Source organism: Atractosteus spatula, chromosome 5 (genome assembly GCF_055471065.1).
Source record: "Atractosteus spatula isolate fAtrSpa1 chromosome 5, fAtrSpa1.hap1, whole genome shotgun sequence".
Lineage (NCBI taxonomy): Eukaryota > Metazoa > Chordata > Actinopteri > Semionotiformes > Lepisosteidae > Atractosteus > Atractosteus spatula.
Window position 1 is genome coordinate 26,972,197 of NC_142710.1, and position 14,915 is coordinate 26,987,111.

The 14,915-nt window shown below is 42.1% G+C and overlaps 2 protein-coding genes across 6 annotated transcripts; one reads left to right on the plus strand and one right to left on the minus strand.

The window, feature by feature from the left end:
* The first annotated feature begins 97 nt into the window (after positions 1 to 97).
* On the plus strand, positions 98 to 8,535 carry ecd (ecdysoneless homolog (Drosophila)). Of its 5 annotated transcripts, none has more exons than XM_088916014.1 (14): positions 98 to 232; positions 1,020 to 1,244; positions 1,435 to 1,552; positions 2,026 to 2,113; positions 2,605 to 2,783; positions 3,675 to 3,867; positions 4,093 to 4,221; positions 5,141 to 5,266; positions 5,888 to 5,973; positions 6,190 to 6,296; positions 6,515 to 6,731; positions 6,974 to 7,041; positions 7,173 to 7,402; positions 7,858 to 8,535. In XM_088916014.1, exons 1-14 carry the CDS (start codon positions 226 to 228, stop codon positions 8,071 to 8,073), a joined length of 1,989 nt encoding a protein of 662 aa, XP_088772140.1. In that variant the 5' UTR covers positions 98 to 225; the 3' UTR covers positions 8,074 to 8,535. The 5 variants fall into 5 exon arrangements, with proteins under 5 accessions (XP_088772140.1, XP_088772141.1, XP_088772142.1 ...); XM_088916015.1 differs by having other exon boundaries at positions 106 to 254; positions 1,017 to 1,244; XM_088916016.1 differs by having other exon boundaries at positions 106 to 254.
* LOC148834826 (solute carrier family 35 member D3) lies at positions 7,944 to 13,592 on the minus strand. Its single transcript, XM_088916018.1, has 5 exons — positions 13,383 to 13,592; positions 12,556 to 12,733; positions 11,424 to 11,616; positions 10,912 to 11,209; positions 7,944 to 9,241 (listed from the first exon to the last, which is right to left on the minus strand). The coding sequence occupies exons 2-5, from the start codon at positions 12,606 to 12,608 to the stop codon at positions 8,835 to 8,837; spliced, it is 951 nt and encodes a 316-aa protein (XP_088772144.1). The 5' UTR covers positions 12,609 to 12,733; positions 13,383 to 13,592; the 3' UTR covers positions 7,944 to 8,834.
* Positions 13,593 to 14,915: the final 1,323 nt, after the last annotated feature.

Genomic DNA, 14,915 nt, shown 5'->3' on the forward strand with positions numbered 1-14,915 from the left:
CTATCAGAGAAAATTAATACAGTTGGAACTATTGTTTCAAAAATGTTTGTTTCCTAGTCGGTTCATTATGACCGTGCTTTTCCGGGAACAAGAAACTGAGGGAATGACCTGTGTCGTCATGGGTGCGTCAAGGCTGACAGTGTGCTTTCTTGAATTGCCTGTATACAATTTTTAAATGTGTGGAGTGCATATAGGTTAACTTGTTCCTGTCTGTAATTATTTTGGATGAAAGGTATACCCCCTGGAGACAAAGAGTAAGAATGTTTGTTTTATACAGTGGCCTTTTCAATGAACGTCAGAGTACTGCACGTTTTTACTTTTCAATACTGATATGGCTAACTGGAGTTATATTAATATGTTTTAATCATATGATTAAAGCTACTTTTGTAGCTTAATGTAATATTCAGTGAGTAGCTCAAATTAAGACATTTAGCTCACTTCCATTAATCTGTTTGCCTTGATACGAAAAATGTATTGAGTGCGTTTTCCTAAAAATGTGTGCATCGTACAAGAGGATGTTAATCTTAACTGCTTGATGATATTTTTGAAAAACATATTTTCTGAAAACCTGGTTGCATTGTTTCAGTCATCAGAAATAATGGCTTTCTTGAGTTATTCTCGTTATATTTTTCTTACCTCAAGGAAACCATAATCGAATCGTGTTTGAGCCATGTTTCGGAACCTTCTTTTATGTATTTGATTTAATATGTTCATGTTTCTGCTGGGTCTCCATCAGTACTGTCGATAAAGGCTAGCTTGATGCTACAGATGTTTAAGGAAGAACATCCTCTCAATATGTAATACAAATTAAACAGTACAACAGCTGTATACAGTACATACACTACGGAGTTTAATTCCTCTTTTGCCAGTGCTGATATACTCAAAAAAGGAAAGATTTTTTACATTTATAATCTTGGTTTTCATTAAATATGTCGAAGAGCTTCGAGTGCACACTATCTAAAATGAGCGTGATGAGAGCATTATTTCAGTCTGGTGTTGTCTCCCTGTGTGGACAGCAGACGTACTGTACAAGGGCACAATGGATGTGCTGAAAAGACCCCCTGTTGCCGAGGACATGGTGCAGTACCGCCTGTTTCTGGTCCAGCCCAATGCTTGTGATCCCCAAGCCACTCAGCAGCTTCTGCAGCAGGATGTAGAGAGGATTCTGGTGCAGTTTGCGCCTCTGCTAGTGCAGTACATCTGGCAAAACCAACCTTTTAACATCAAATATGTTCCCGAAAAAGGTAAGCAAATTAACACCATTGTGGTAGGCAATCGAACATGTATCGTATTGTATTCTGTTTTCATGCAGTTCAGCTCTCTCAAGTGAAATGTTAATGTAAATATAATACAACCTGCATTACCTATGCGTTTCATTTTGACTGTTTTATTAAGCGTATCATATCATATTAAACGTATCATTCTGCCTTGCAGCTGGTGTTCCTGCTCACATTGGGGGTTCCACACAATTTGGGGACAACGTGGAAGATGAATGGTTCATTGTGTATCTTATACAGGAGATCACCCGAACCTTCCCTCACCTGGCTGCCAGGTAAGTTTGTACAGCCATGTTGTAGCTGAGGTTATCTGATATTAGTTTTCAGTCTTCTTTTTTGTTTCAAGTTTTCCATCTTTCCAGAGATGTATTTCCTGAGGGTCCAGCCTGTTTAAAGATTCCAGGATGCTATTCATAAGAGTAGGGGCGCACTGAGTTTTGGAAAAATGCCATTTTAGCCCTTTTCTTTCTCAGTCTCTCTACTTTATTTCCTGGCTTCTTTGCCTTATCTTTGTATGAAGTGACTCATAAGTGACTTATGAGTATCTCCTAAAAGGATGATGCACTTCATATGCTGGAAGAAGTACTTCATCATCTACAAAGGACTTTGGAATCCTTCAAAATGAAAAATACTGTATAAATGCAAGTAACTAATACTTATGTTACGTTGAAGGAAATTAAGATATTCCTCCTTCCCTGTCTCTATAGAGAAGACCCTGTTGCCATCGTGTGATTGTGTTGGTTTGCAGGATTGAGGACAATGATGGGGAATTCTTGCTGATAGAAGCAGCTGAGCACCTTCCCCGATGGCTGAATCCAGAGAGCAGTGAAAACAGAGTGAGAACTTGTCCCTTTTGGCAGTCAGGTTCTTTGCAACAGGGAAAGCATTGTAACATTTGACAGACTCAGTAAAAATGTATGTTAACTTTGCATAAGTGTTAACGTTTTACAGTGCATCAAATCACAGAAAATCATAGAACAGTTTGTACTTCGAAGTCTGTCTTAAACACCCTTTTTTGTCTCCAGACCTTTAAAGCTTCAGTTTCCAGATTTTTAAACTGTCTTAAACTAATTTGTCAGGTGACAGAGGATTGCTGGTCAATCCTCACAGCTTTCTGGGGAATGTAGTTCAGTCAAGTGCTGTCATCATGGTCTCAACCTACTGTCCTCTCACATTTTATAAAGTAAATTAAACATTCAGAACTCAAAAAATGCTTTTCTGTTAAAAGGACAGCATGGTTCACGGTATAATTTTTCCCATCCTATGTTTTATTTATTTATCAGGAGAGGCTGAGCAGACTGATGCCTTGTGCACTCTGTCTCTGCAGGTATTTCTGTACCGGGGTGAACTACACATCATCCCTGCACCCCAGGACCCCGGGGAGGAGGGGTGGCCCCCTGATGCCACACCCACCTTGCCCCAGGCGCTGGCCCTCCTATCCTCACAGCCTGAGACCTGTCTGGCCGCCCAACCCACCCGCACTGCTGTGGCCAAGAGAGTGAAGGGGTAATGAGGGTAGAGGACCTGATGGGTCCTTTGTGCTGTAACATTTACAATTCTTAATTACCTTTTTCACTTCATTCATAATAATAACAATATTATGATAATAATATATAATCAATCATTATATTAATATTAATCAGTATCTTAATAACAACGGTTCTTATTATTATTGATTAAATAAGATTCTAATTTAAGAGCAGTTTTTTCAGGTTGTCTGAACTGCAAGCAGCTGTCCTGATAGATATTCTGGTAAAGTAGAAAAGTAAAACATACATGCACAACTATTTCCCCAACATCATCTTGTACAGTACTTCTGCGGGAAAAAGAATACACTTTGTTGTTTTGTCAGCAGGTGGAGCAAAAGAACAGGAAGTTATTTATTTGCAGTCTGATAGCCTTGAGCATTGTTACCCAAATAATCTTCCCACTAGATTAGCTGAACAGTCTGTTCAGATAGGTAAACTGTAAATGTTCTTGCCTAATAAAAAGAGACAAGGCTTGTTGTGATCTGAATAAGTGTTCCTAAATAAACACTGAGACACCTCCAATTGTCATTGAATGGTAGATTGGGCATAGCGCACAGGTAGAGTATTATCACACTGTTAGGAACAGGTTTTAAGAGTACAATCTATAATTCTGCTATTTCAGTAGTGCCCAGTTTTGGATTTTTCTCACTTCTCAAATTGTTCCTGGGGGGAGTGTCTTACATTACATACATTAAGAGTGCCCCCAGAGTATTCATAACCCTTATGTGTGAAGTGTGTGTGTGTTTAAACTAAAGTGAAATTCATTAAGACTTAAAATGAAATCAGCTGCTGGTTTGAACCAGAACCTAGAGCTTCAGTGGGTTGCCAGTGTTTCTGACCGGGCTGGTGTTTGTTTTGTGTGTCCCAGGTACCCAGGAAGGATTCAGGCCAACCTGCACCGTGCTCACTGTGTTGTGCCGGCCGCCATCGCGTCTGTGCTGGCACGGCGTCCAGATCTTGTGGCCCCGGCAGTGACCGCATTTTACCTAAGAGACCCTCTGGACCTGTGTGCCTGTCGGACTTTCCAAATCTTCCCTCCAGATCCATGCGTCTTGACCTCGGTAATGCCCACATCGTTGATCATGCTCACGCAGTCTGGCAATTCTGTCACTGGGGTTGATATGTGGATGTGCCCTTTGCATTGTTTTTTTACGTTGCTGTATGCATGTTATCCAACATATTCATTCTACCATTGCATCTCTCCTCGTCTTTGTCAATGGCTTGTTAATATGTCAGTCTGTGCCCCAGCAGCAGTGAGTGCAGTGTGCTGTCTGCGTGTGTTGCAGGTGACATTCACACGGTGTCTGTATGCCCAGCTGGAGCAGCAGCGTTTCACTCCCGACCGCCGCAGCGGCTTCGCCTTGCCCCCCCGCTCACACCCTCAGTACCACGCCCGTGAGCTGGGCATGAAGCTGGTAGGAGCTGCAGCACTGGCTCTAATGTACCACATTTCATTGTTTCGCCCTAGGTGCATCTAGAAGCCTTTGTTTTTTTAAATTTTCTAATAAAACAAGATGCAACGTGTGACACAAAATAAAGATGCTCATGTAGTATAAAACTAGGGAAGCACATTGCTTCCATCAAGGAAAAAAAAGTTTGTCTCAAGAGTTTATCTCATAATTACGAGACGGCAACGATCATTTCACTGTGAGAACAACCTGTTATCCACCCAAGCTATCGATAGGGTTTTCTGACAATGTGCAACGCTGTGCTAATTACAAGATAGTGCATTCTCGTGTACTATATGTGATCATTATGCATTAGCACAATTGTAATACAATACCTACATTATTATCATTATCTGACACTCAGTTTTAAGCAGTTGAATCCATTCCAGGGCACACTTGTTGTTGTTTGAGGATGTGTATGGGTGTCCTCATGGAACTGTGTATACATGAGGTACAAACTGTAATGTTTCATTCTGAATAAACCCCAGGGGAAAGTCAGTCTGTGTGCATTTTGCCATGTTGTAGGTTGTACTAGACCCACAGTCCCAGCAAAGCTATCGATAGTTTTTAGGTACTGTCATTGCACATTGTAACAGGTTATTCATACACTGAAATAATCGTTACTGTCTCATAATTATGAGCTAATTTGCGATCTCGTACTTAAGTGATAACTCAGAATTTTTTTTTCCTTGGTAGCAGCAATGCGCTTCCCCATAAAACAAAGGGAGATAAGATTTAATGATGTTCCCATGGTACGTTGCTTGAGGTGGGAACATGTTCGAATATTCACATAATACCAATATTTAGTGCCAGAACGTTGAAATTTTATTTCACGCTTGAAGCCCCAAAGGTGTAGCGGTGATGCTCTGGTTTTCGTACTTTGCAGGCCCATGGCTTCGAGATTCTGTGCTCCAAGTGCAGGCAGCCATCGCCAGGATCAGACACCCCCGTGACTTCTAACCCTCTTTGGAGAGCATTCCTCGACAGCCTGAAAAAGAACAACTTTTTCAAAGTAGTTTGATTTTTTTTAATACGTTTGTGTAAAAAAAAGAAGTGTTCATATGTTGCAGGAATGCTTTATTGATAGAAAAATAATATTTCCAGACAGCAGGATTTCAAACAGGTTTCTCTGCAAATATATTAAATGTACCCTTGTTAACTATTCTGATGTTCGTCGGTTGTGTTGATTGTTTTATACAGGGTTTGCATAGATTTTTTCATTGGACACAGCAGTGTTATACTTTTTTTGCAAGGATGGCAAGTCAGATACAAAAATAACTCCAGTGTCTGGTGAAACTCTTTTTTTTTTTTTCACGTAAAGGAAAAATTTGCAGAGGATGCACCTTGTATGTGGCTGAGATTCAAATTTTTTAATGGCACTCAATTCACATACAGTATGGCTCTTTTGAAGTCTGTCTGTGTCCAGCATCTGCCTTGAGACATTAATACACAGTCGTGCCAGGCCAGAAGCTCGGATTCAGGTTCAGAGTGGATTTTAGTCTGCTGGTGGGACTTTTAAGTCCCAGCAGGTCATAAAGGGTTGAATTAGGTGTGTTCCTTGTTTTACGGAGCACCTGACTCATGCCTGTCCCCTCTGTTCTCCTTCTTTGTGATGGGGTGTTCTGTGTGTCAGGGAGAGTTGGAGGGCTCTGCAATGTACAGGGAGCTGATGACCAAAGCGGAGAGCTTCTTTAAACAGTCGGTTACCATCCCACAAAGGTGAATTTCCCACTCCCTTCATAGTGTACTTGAGTTTGTGGTTCTAATTTATCTGATTAATGTCATAAGTGGTGCTTGACTTTCGTACAAAGTGGGCAATTTTGACATTATTGAATCCTGACAAGATTGTGTGAAGTGATCCGCGAGCACACCATAATGAAAAGGCACTGAAAAAGTCACAGCTGATGGATTTATTGTGTGTTTGTTTGCGAGCAGCTCCACAGAGCTGTCTTCAGGGGAGCAGGTGCTGCAGGTCCTGAGAAGCTGCCAGTATAACTTGGAAGAACTGAGAGAGCAGGAGAGCCATCTGCCTCCCGAGGACAGTAAGTCTGGTGGCATTTTGGAGCATCATGCTCCAGTACGAAAATTATTCTTATTTGTGTTTTTCAAAATTCTGTTTATAAAAAAAAAAAATCTTACATGGCATCTCAAACCGAAACAAAACCATTACAGTTTCATTCATAGAAGAGTGCTTGTGATAGAGCCCGGAGTGAAACGAATACTCCTCTGTTAAAGGACTTTGGTGCTTCCGTGTTGACAGGTGACAGCTGGATGGAAATCTCCCCGGAGCAGCTTGACCGGCTGCTAGAGGAGACAGCAGGCCATGCTGCAGGTTGCTTGGATCCCAACCAGGTGGCAGGGGGGCAGCAGGAGTCCGGGAGGAAGGAAGAGGCAGACTATAGCCTAGTCGCGGTGACCAAGAGCATGAAGGCCTTCATCAACAAGGTGTCCACGCATGAGGGGGCTGAGCTGCCCTGGTGAGCAAAACTGAACCAGTCAGAGTTTACAGGGCTCTGCAGCAGAGAATGGTACAGAAGAGTGACCTGATTAAATATAGCCATCAGCACCAGACTAGTCCAGCAAAACTTTGCTCCTTCTCTTTTTTCTTATTGTAAAAACTCATAGCATTTTATCATACATCTGTGTTTGCATGTATCTTGTACATCTGTCTCACTCAGCGTACTGTAACTGTTCCTGTCCTTATGTCCTTATGTTCCAGGTCCCACTCTGATCCACCTTTCAAATTTGATGCAAACTCCATGGCCAGTGCTTTGGAAAGACTTATTGGTATTATTCTGTATTTTCTGGGTCATTTAAGTATATACAGTAGTGTTAAATGGTCTTTAACTATAGCAGATATTTATTCAATAATAATAGCAGATTGAATGAACAAGTTTAATGTTCTCTTCTCCCCATAGGGAGTGCTGGTGAAGAGGAGCTCGACTCCGATGACCTTGAGGACAGTGATATAGATGAAAAGTTTGATAGTGAAGATGATGAGGAGCCTAAAGAAGATGGGCTTCCAGGTGAAGGAGCAGCGGGAGGGGGGGCGAGGCCCCTGGGCATCCTGAGAAGGTACATGGAGCAGATGGACCAGGAGCTGGCAGGGACACACATCGGGCACAGCTTCACTCAGGCAAACCATGCGGTGAGTCCCTGCATAGTTAAGTGTTAGGTGCACCTTTTATATATGTAGAAGTGTTCTTGCACTTGCCTGACCTCTGTATCAGCTCTGTCTCTTGTTTATTGTGATTTAATGACAGATATCCTGCACGCTGTTCAGCAGATTTCTGTGTCTCATCAGTGGAATAGATACATCTGTACAGGTCATTTTGCCTGGGATGACATTTGAATTGGAGTATACAGGTCCAGCAATTATATAGTTTGATTTAATACTTCTTAGGCGTGTTTTCTAATTAACAATGTGTTTTTGGTTGCCATATTTTTCAGTACAATATTGTGAAGTGCAAATAGGCTCTCTTCTACTCAAATTAGTGAGACTAATGAAATATTTTTCGCTTTTATACTTCAGAGTAGATAATGGTAATTTCAGTTGAGTTCTGGTATGCATTGTCTCACTCTCTCTGTTCTTCTGTCCATCAGGGTGGCAGCACCACAGACCCTGCCAAAGGCTCCCCAGCTGGTGCCAACAGTAGTAGCTGCCAAACTGAGGAGGACACAGTACCACTGGATGTGGATCTTAACCTCGTGACAAACCTGTTGGAGTCCCTCAGCTCACAGGCTGGACTGGCCGGGCCTGCATCTAATCTTCTCCAGAGCATGGGGATACACCTGCCCCCCAACACTGATCACACCTGACAAGTTCATCCAGCACAATCCCTACCTGACACATTGTTTGTCTGAAATAGTGTTCCATTTTCTCAAACACAGACCTCACCTAAAGCAGCTTTCACCTCAACAAACCAACCCTGAGTCACCAGATTTCTTTCTTATTAGATTACATCCACCTATGAAAACGAGAGCTTAACTACACTGCTTGGGCCACATCTCAGGACAGGCCTTTACTGTTTATCTGTGTGGAGGAGTGGCGAGGCAGATCTATGCTGTGATCCTCTCTTTCCCCTCTTATTCCTCTCAGCTAAGGATACTGATACCCTTAGATCCCTTTCTGTCATTAGGACAACATTGAAAAGCCCTTTGTGAGCTACAAATAACAAAAATGACAATTGTGCCGCAGCCAAGGATTGTAATTTCAACAGGAGGTTTAAAGAATATGTATACTGTATATATTTTTTCAATAAAATCTGTGAAATGAATTGCATTATAATTTGTAGTGTCTGTATTTGTATTCACGCATTTTAATATACAATGAAGAATGAAATCTGTATTTCACGCTGAAAAGAAAAGAGACATTCTTCAGGTGTGGTATGTAAAGACTGCATTTAATAGATAACTTCGTTACATAGTGTTTGAGTCTACATGACGGGTGATGTAGAGATTTGCATTCATTCTTTTTTAACACTTTTACTGCAATTGAAAATTCAACATTCTTCAAATGGTGAAAAATATGCTAATAAAATATGTTGGTTTCAACCATATTCTGCTTTTATTCCCAGGCTTCAAAACTGTAGCAGGCTATAGAATAACAGAGCCAAGTCTTTGGTGGTGTGCAGGAGGGCGGCAGCAAGTGGGGAGCTGTACAGTGTGGCAAGAGCTAAGAGGAGGTGCTGCAGTGATCCCAGGACTGTCATAGCCAGCAGGTACCCCAGGAAGATCAGACTGTGCCAGCTGCCTCGACTAAAGGCTTGGCCAGCATTGGGCAGCAGCAGGCACAGGAAGCCCAGCAGCAGGCTGCTGTTGACAGAAAGGGTGAAGTAGAGATCCAAGGGCGAGGTCTGGCTGCCTGCGTGCCGTCCCTGCAGCTCACCCACCTTGGCCAGCCAGCTCAGGCACAGGCTGTGCAGCAGCAGGCTGAGAGGAGCATAGAGATACACCAGTGGCTTCCAGGTGAACGATCCGTGCATCCCTGTAGGGAAAGGGGAATGGGTTAGGACACTACAAGAGGAAAACAGTCTGGAGTGAGGATGCCCAAATGTACTTACATTTTGCCCCATAAGTGGTGACGCAGTTATAATTTAATCATATAATATAAATATATATTTCCGTAAATATAATTCCATATATTTATCTACACTATACTACCATAACACACATTGTGGTTTTCTTCTTACTTATGTTCTAAGTGTCACCGAAGCACCAGGTTGGTGATCCATATATTGCTCCCTTTGGATAAAAATGCCTTTAATGAGTAAATGTCACTTCCCTACATCTGCATTTCCTTTAAAAAAAGTCCTATGCAGATGTGTTTGAAAATCTCAAATCTGCCACAATCTCCTGCATTCTGTGTCACTACTAAGAGGGATTTGTGTTACTTGGTTAATGAATGATATGAAACAAAATTCCTTGGCCACCATACACATCTTTCTAACTAATCATTAACTTGGATATCTGCTGGCTCCATAATCTTCACACTGATTCAAATTTTGAAGCTCCAGGCTGTCCCACATGGTTTCTCAGCACAGATAAACAGAGAGGAAGAGGGGTCATTACCCTGATCTTTTTGTTAAGTTGAATGTTTGTTATGCAGGGTGCAGGCAAAGACAGTATGTGTTATTTGTGCTGCTTCTCCATCAAGAGATAAATATAGAACTCCTACTTCCTGAGCTATAACCAGTCTTTATATAAATATCTAGTGATCACATTGCATATTCTGTAGCTGGTTAGTCTGGCTGCTGCTGTTGCCTGTCCTTTGGTTTCTGTGTGGATGAACTCCTTTAAAGGTTTACTGTGGTAAACTTGCACAGTATTTCCACGTGCTTGGTATTGATTTGCTGTGCCACAGTAAACATTTACACCATAAGGGAGAGACAAACCCAAGAAAGAAAAAGCTTGCAGTGAGTTCTGAGCCAGTGCAGACATACAGACAGCTACAGTACAGCAGTGAGTGTGACCAGACCCTTTAAACAGCAGGAAAGGCCAGGGGTGCAGAACTGCTGAGCTGCTAATGACCAGATTGTATACTGGGCAGTGAAAGAAGATTTTTCTCTTACAATTGCAACATATTAACAAAAGTTATGAAGAACATTTTTTCTGTAGCAGGCACATTTGTATTTTATTGAATAGGTAGGACAAAGGTCATTTAATTATGCTGATCAACATTTGTCATCAGCTAGGCTAATCATGGCTGATGTTTTTCTTTCTTGATTTTCACAAGGTCTGTCATACAAGTTAAATCCTCACATTCCCAGTGTTCTGTCAGGTCTTTCTCTAATGAGGTGATCAAGAAGTCACTCAAGTACGTGTGGTCCAATCATGATCTATCGAACTGATGTAAAAAAATGTTTAATCAATGTCCAAAATCTATATGCTTTCTTTTGCTAAAATCATATATCCTAAAAAGATTTGTAAGTAAGACCCTTATTATACTCTCTTGTTGCTCACACTAGTTTTCATCAAAAACCTACGTCTTAGGAGTGTGGTTATCGTAAGCCCTGAAACCTACACACATCCTACTGTACAGCTTACAAAACAGAGCAACAAAATGAGAGATTTTCTTTGACAGCTCTGTCCCTCCACAGTGGAGGCTGGGACTGGGGGGGAGTGACAAGGCCTACAAGGAGTGGCCATTATGGATACCTGTGCTGATCAGCGCTGAGAGCGTGACAGCGGTCACCAGGGCAGTGATGCGGGGGGAAGGTGGCTTTGTCAGACCCAGGACGTGACTCCAGCCTATGGAGGCCAGGGGCAGCAGCTGCAGCATGAAGACGAACAGGTCGGAGGGGGCGTTGGCCTCTGCCCACAGCCCCAGCACAGCCTGGAGACTGCTACAGATGGAGGGCACCAGCAGCCTCTCGCCCAGCTGCAGGGAGTAGGGCTGCAGTGTGACACAGCCCAGGGCCCGCAGGGCCACAGTGCACAGCAGAGTCAGCAGCACCTGGGGAGGAGCCAAGGAGTTCAAACATCAATAATATGAATAATAAATAATAATGGTACAAACACACAGAGGCTTCGGTGCCATTCATAGAAATATGTTAGGACTTCATCCACGAACATAGACAGGCACTTAAAGTGCCTCTAGTCACAGACAGGACTATTCTGCTCTCTCCCCTCATACTCCAAATCTGTTAGTCTGTCTTGTGAACTGTTACCTGTGCCAGTGCGAGAGGAGCCAGATAGGGGTAGCGATACTGAGAAATGAAGAGACGGGTCAGGAAGTCATACAGTGTGCTGCCCAGGGAGTAGACCAATACAGCCAGCAGGACGGCGCCACAGTGCACCAGGGGCACCAGGAGTCTCTGGAGGATGGTGACCTGCCATGGTTTTCTCCAGAAACAGGTAGACCTGCCCAGGAGAGAGACTGTAGTTTATCCGCACTACATACACATTATAGTTCCAACAATTATTAATTCCAGCACTCGAAAAATGCCAACGTGCAGAAAGTCTTCACAGCTGCACATAGGTAGCACATTATAACTAGGATTGTGACACGTTTTTAAAACAGCAAAAGTGAATAGTAGTGGCGTGAGTATTCTTAATGACTGATTCGTTTATTTTTTTAAATGAACTAAAAATCTTGATAGCATGTATTTAAATTGCAAGTCATTTTTAAGAATAACACTGGAACTTTTACTTATAATGCAAACTGTATTCCACAAGCCCAGGAAGCACTGAGAGGCATGCAGACCGGAAAATAACTCTCACAGCCACTCTAATTAGGAGATACTGCATAAACCCTTCCAGCCAGAAGAATGCCCTGTGGAGAATACACAGCAAGGACTCACAGACATCAGCTTGCTCAGTCTCAAAGCTTCACAGCTTTGAACACCAATTGTGGAAGGATCAGGGAGAAACAGATTAGACAATTGGGCAGAGTATAATCTTTAGGAAACAGTGCCAGAAAAAAAGATGACCAAAAAAATAAAAATAAAAGCAAAATACAATAATGCAGCAAAAACAAGTGCAGGTACAGCTGCCAGGATGTTTGTGTAGTTAGCAGCGATAAATGACATGGAATTAAATTGCATCAAACCTTGGGATGTTACAATTAGTTCATCCCTAGCCTAGCCTAAGGATCACATCACTAATCCTCACCTTGGATGCTCTTCCTTTTCTCAAAAAGAACCACACAGTGCTTTGCAATTATCTACATGTTTCTTCTTTTCCTTTTCTTTCCTTGTTGCCTTCACACCTCATGCACTTGTTTATAAAACCACATCAACACTTGCTCCTTGATAGTACTGAGTTGCCCCTGACTGCCTGCCGCTGGAGCGCCCGTCTCACCTGTCTGCACTGCAGCTGCTCCAGGCGGAGGTGAAGGTTTGCCGAATGCCCATCCTGAGCTCCTTGCCCTGAAACACGAGGACTGTCGGAGCACCACCTCACCGTCTCGAAGACAGCTGAGCACCAGGGTCTGTCATCTCCAAGGCTTCACCTCCATGACCCACTGCACACGTCTGGGCTGCAGGGCAACACAGCCACAATCTCTTATCTTTAATTGTTTTTTTAAGCCATAGAAAATAATCCACTATTTTTAATTGTAGCTTTGAGCTTACTGCCATACACTGTATTTTGTTTTGGACACTCTTTCAAAAACCCCGAAAGGACTCAGAAACTTCTGAACTCAGTGGTTAGGAGCCAAGAGTGGGAGTGTTTATTTTCCAGATCGATCAGCCTCTGCTGTCACCCTCATATGGGAACAAATAATCAAACAGGCCTCCTCTTTTGTAAAGCATTTACCACCCCCCTCAACCTAAACCTCCACTGCCCTAGTGAGAGAACTATGCAACACGCTTGTAAAGAGTCCTTTTGCCAGCCTAAAATATTATCTTTTGATTTTGGGACATTAAGTAGTAAGTAAAAAATACAACAACCGGCAGTGCAACCTGAAAGACGTTCATTTATAAAAGCGTTCCAAATCCTTATTTCCACCTGGTCATCCCGAATAGATCTAGCCCATATTATCAGTCCCTTCAGGCTGCTGCCCTAACTCTCTTTATCAACATTTCCAGGACATGGCTTGTTTGGCAATAAAAGGTCCTAATTGCATCCACAGTTGATACCTTAAATCCTCCCAGTCTTTCCCCTCTCCCACCATTTATTGTACGCACCTCGGAATTGGATGCTCTTCAGTCTGCTCAGCTTCTCCAAATCCTGTCTATACAGAAGAGGAAAAAAGAGCGAGGAAGTGAAGCAGGAAAGTCAGCGTTTCTGCTGGAACTGTCTTCATTGTCCTTAATTTGGAAGTTTTGGGATGTTTTTTTCCGATATGACAGACTTTCCACCAGGGCAGAGCAGTGGAAAGCAGCTCAGTAGCCACAGAGAAGAGCTGACAGCAGACATCTCAATTAGTTATACTGTGTGCTGGTACAATGAGACTGAATGGACTTTAATCCTGACTCTGTACACACGCCCCTTCGGTGAAATACCCCTCCTTCTGAAATAATAATTTCCTATGGAAGCTCTGAGACCACTCTGTGTGTACTGGAGGTCTAATGCATTTTATCACATTAATATCCCTCTGCTGCTGCATATTAAATCCGTTTTCCTAATAGTCTGCTTTACGTTTCATATGTTATAAAAACACATCCTTAAATTAACATTATTGCAGCTATAAACATTATACTAATTTCAGTAATAATTAAATTAATTAAATTTTGTTTTATATGCTTCTATTACACATGATCTGTAATAGTGTAGTTTCACATGTTTAAACTACATAGTTTAAACTATGTTTAAACTTGATGAGTTTCACATGTGTAAACTCATCAAGAAGGCTGGCACTGTGCTGGGGATGAGCCTTGACCCCATGGAGGTGGTGGCTGAGAGGAGAATGCTGAACAAGCTCACAGCCATCATGAACAACACCTCTCATCCGTTTCATGGGACTGTTACTGGGCAGCGGAGCACATTTAATAACAGACTGCTCCAGCTACGGTGTTCAAGGGAACGTTTCCGCAGGTCTTTCCTCCCGGCGGCTGTCAGGGTGTATAACACTGCCCTAGGCTAGGACTGTTAGCCCTTCATTTGCTCCTCTATGGACAGCATGTTTACTCCATTGTACTTTTTGGACAATCAGTCTATATAAACCTATGCACATTTTGCACATATTTTATTATTTTTACAGCGACTATGATCAGCACATTTTGCACACACCTATGTATTTATTTATTTTTATTTATTTTGTTTGTCTTCTGTTTTATAACTATTCTGATGTCTGTTTTGCTTGTCTTGGGCTGGACTGCTGTAACACATCAATTTCCCTACGGGATTAATAAAGTATTATCTATCTATCTTGTGTGGTGTGATGCTGTTTATGTTGTGTATGAACCTGAAACAGCAATAAAACTTTAATGATTTCAAATTAGAGTAAAAATAAACAGTTTATTTTCTTTCTTTACAGGGGTTGTATACATTGACATTGCAGTGCTTTATGGCTCTTAACTGATTACACTTTCCTATCATTATACATTTTCCTGAAACAGTGGAAACAGCCACACTTTTACAAGTAACAGTTTTGACACCGTAAGGCACGAGGAGATAGTGGAATTAAAATTAATTGATACAAGCTGGGCCAGCGATGACCCCCAACACTGACTCTACTGTTAACCACTGTTGCTCATTCTTCCAAACAGAAACTTAAA

What these genes read in the sequence shown, in the direction of transcription:
- ecd (XM_088916013.1), top strand. An exon ending in ATCCATGCGTCTTGACCTCG is followed by an intron (nt 3,868 to 4,092) that starts GTAATGCCCACA and finishes CGTGTGTTGCAG; the next exon opens with GTGACATTCACACGGTGTCT. An exon ending in TCACTCAGGCAAACCATGCG is followed by an intron (nt 7,403 to 7,857) that starts GTGAGTCCCTGC and finishes TCTGTCCATCAG; the next exon opens with GGTGGCAGCACCACAGACCC.
- LOC148834826 (XM_088916018.1), bottom strand. Translation starts at nt 12,608, where the DNA reads ATGGGCATTCGGCAAACCTTCACCTCCGCCTGGAGCAGCTGCAGTGCA. An exon ending in CTCCTCTCGCACTGGCACAG is followed by an intron (nt 11,210 to 11,423) that starts GTAACAGTTCAC and finishes GCTCCTCCCCAG; the next exon opens with GTGCTGCTGACTCTGCTGTG. An exon ending in CTCAGCGCTGATCAGCACAG is followed by an intron (nt 9,242 to 10,911) that starts GTATCCATAATG and finishes CTTTCCCTACAG; the next exon opens with GGATGCACGGATCGTTCACC.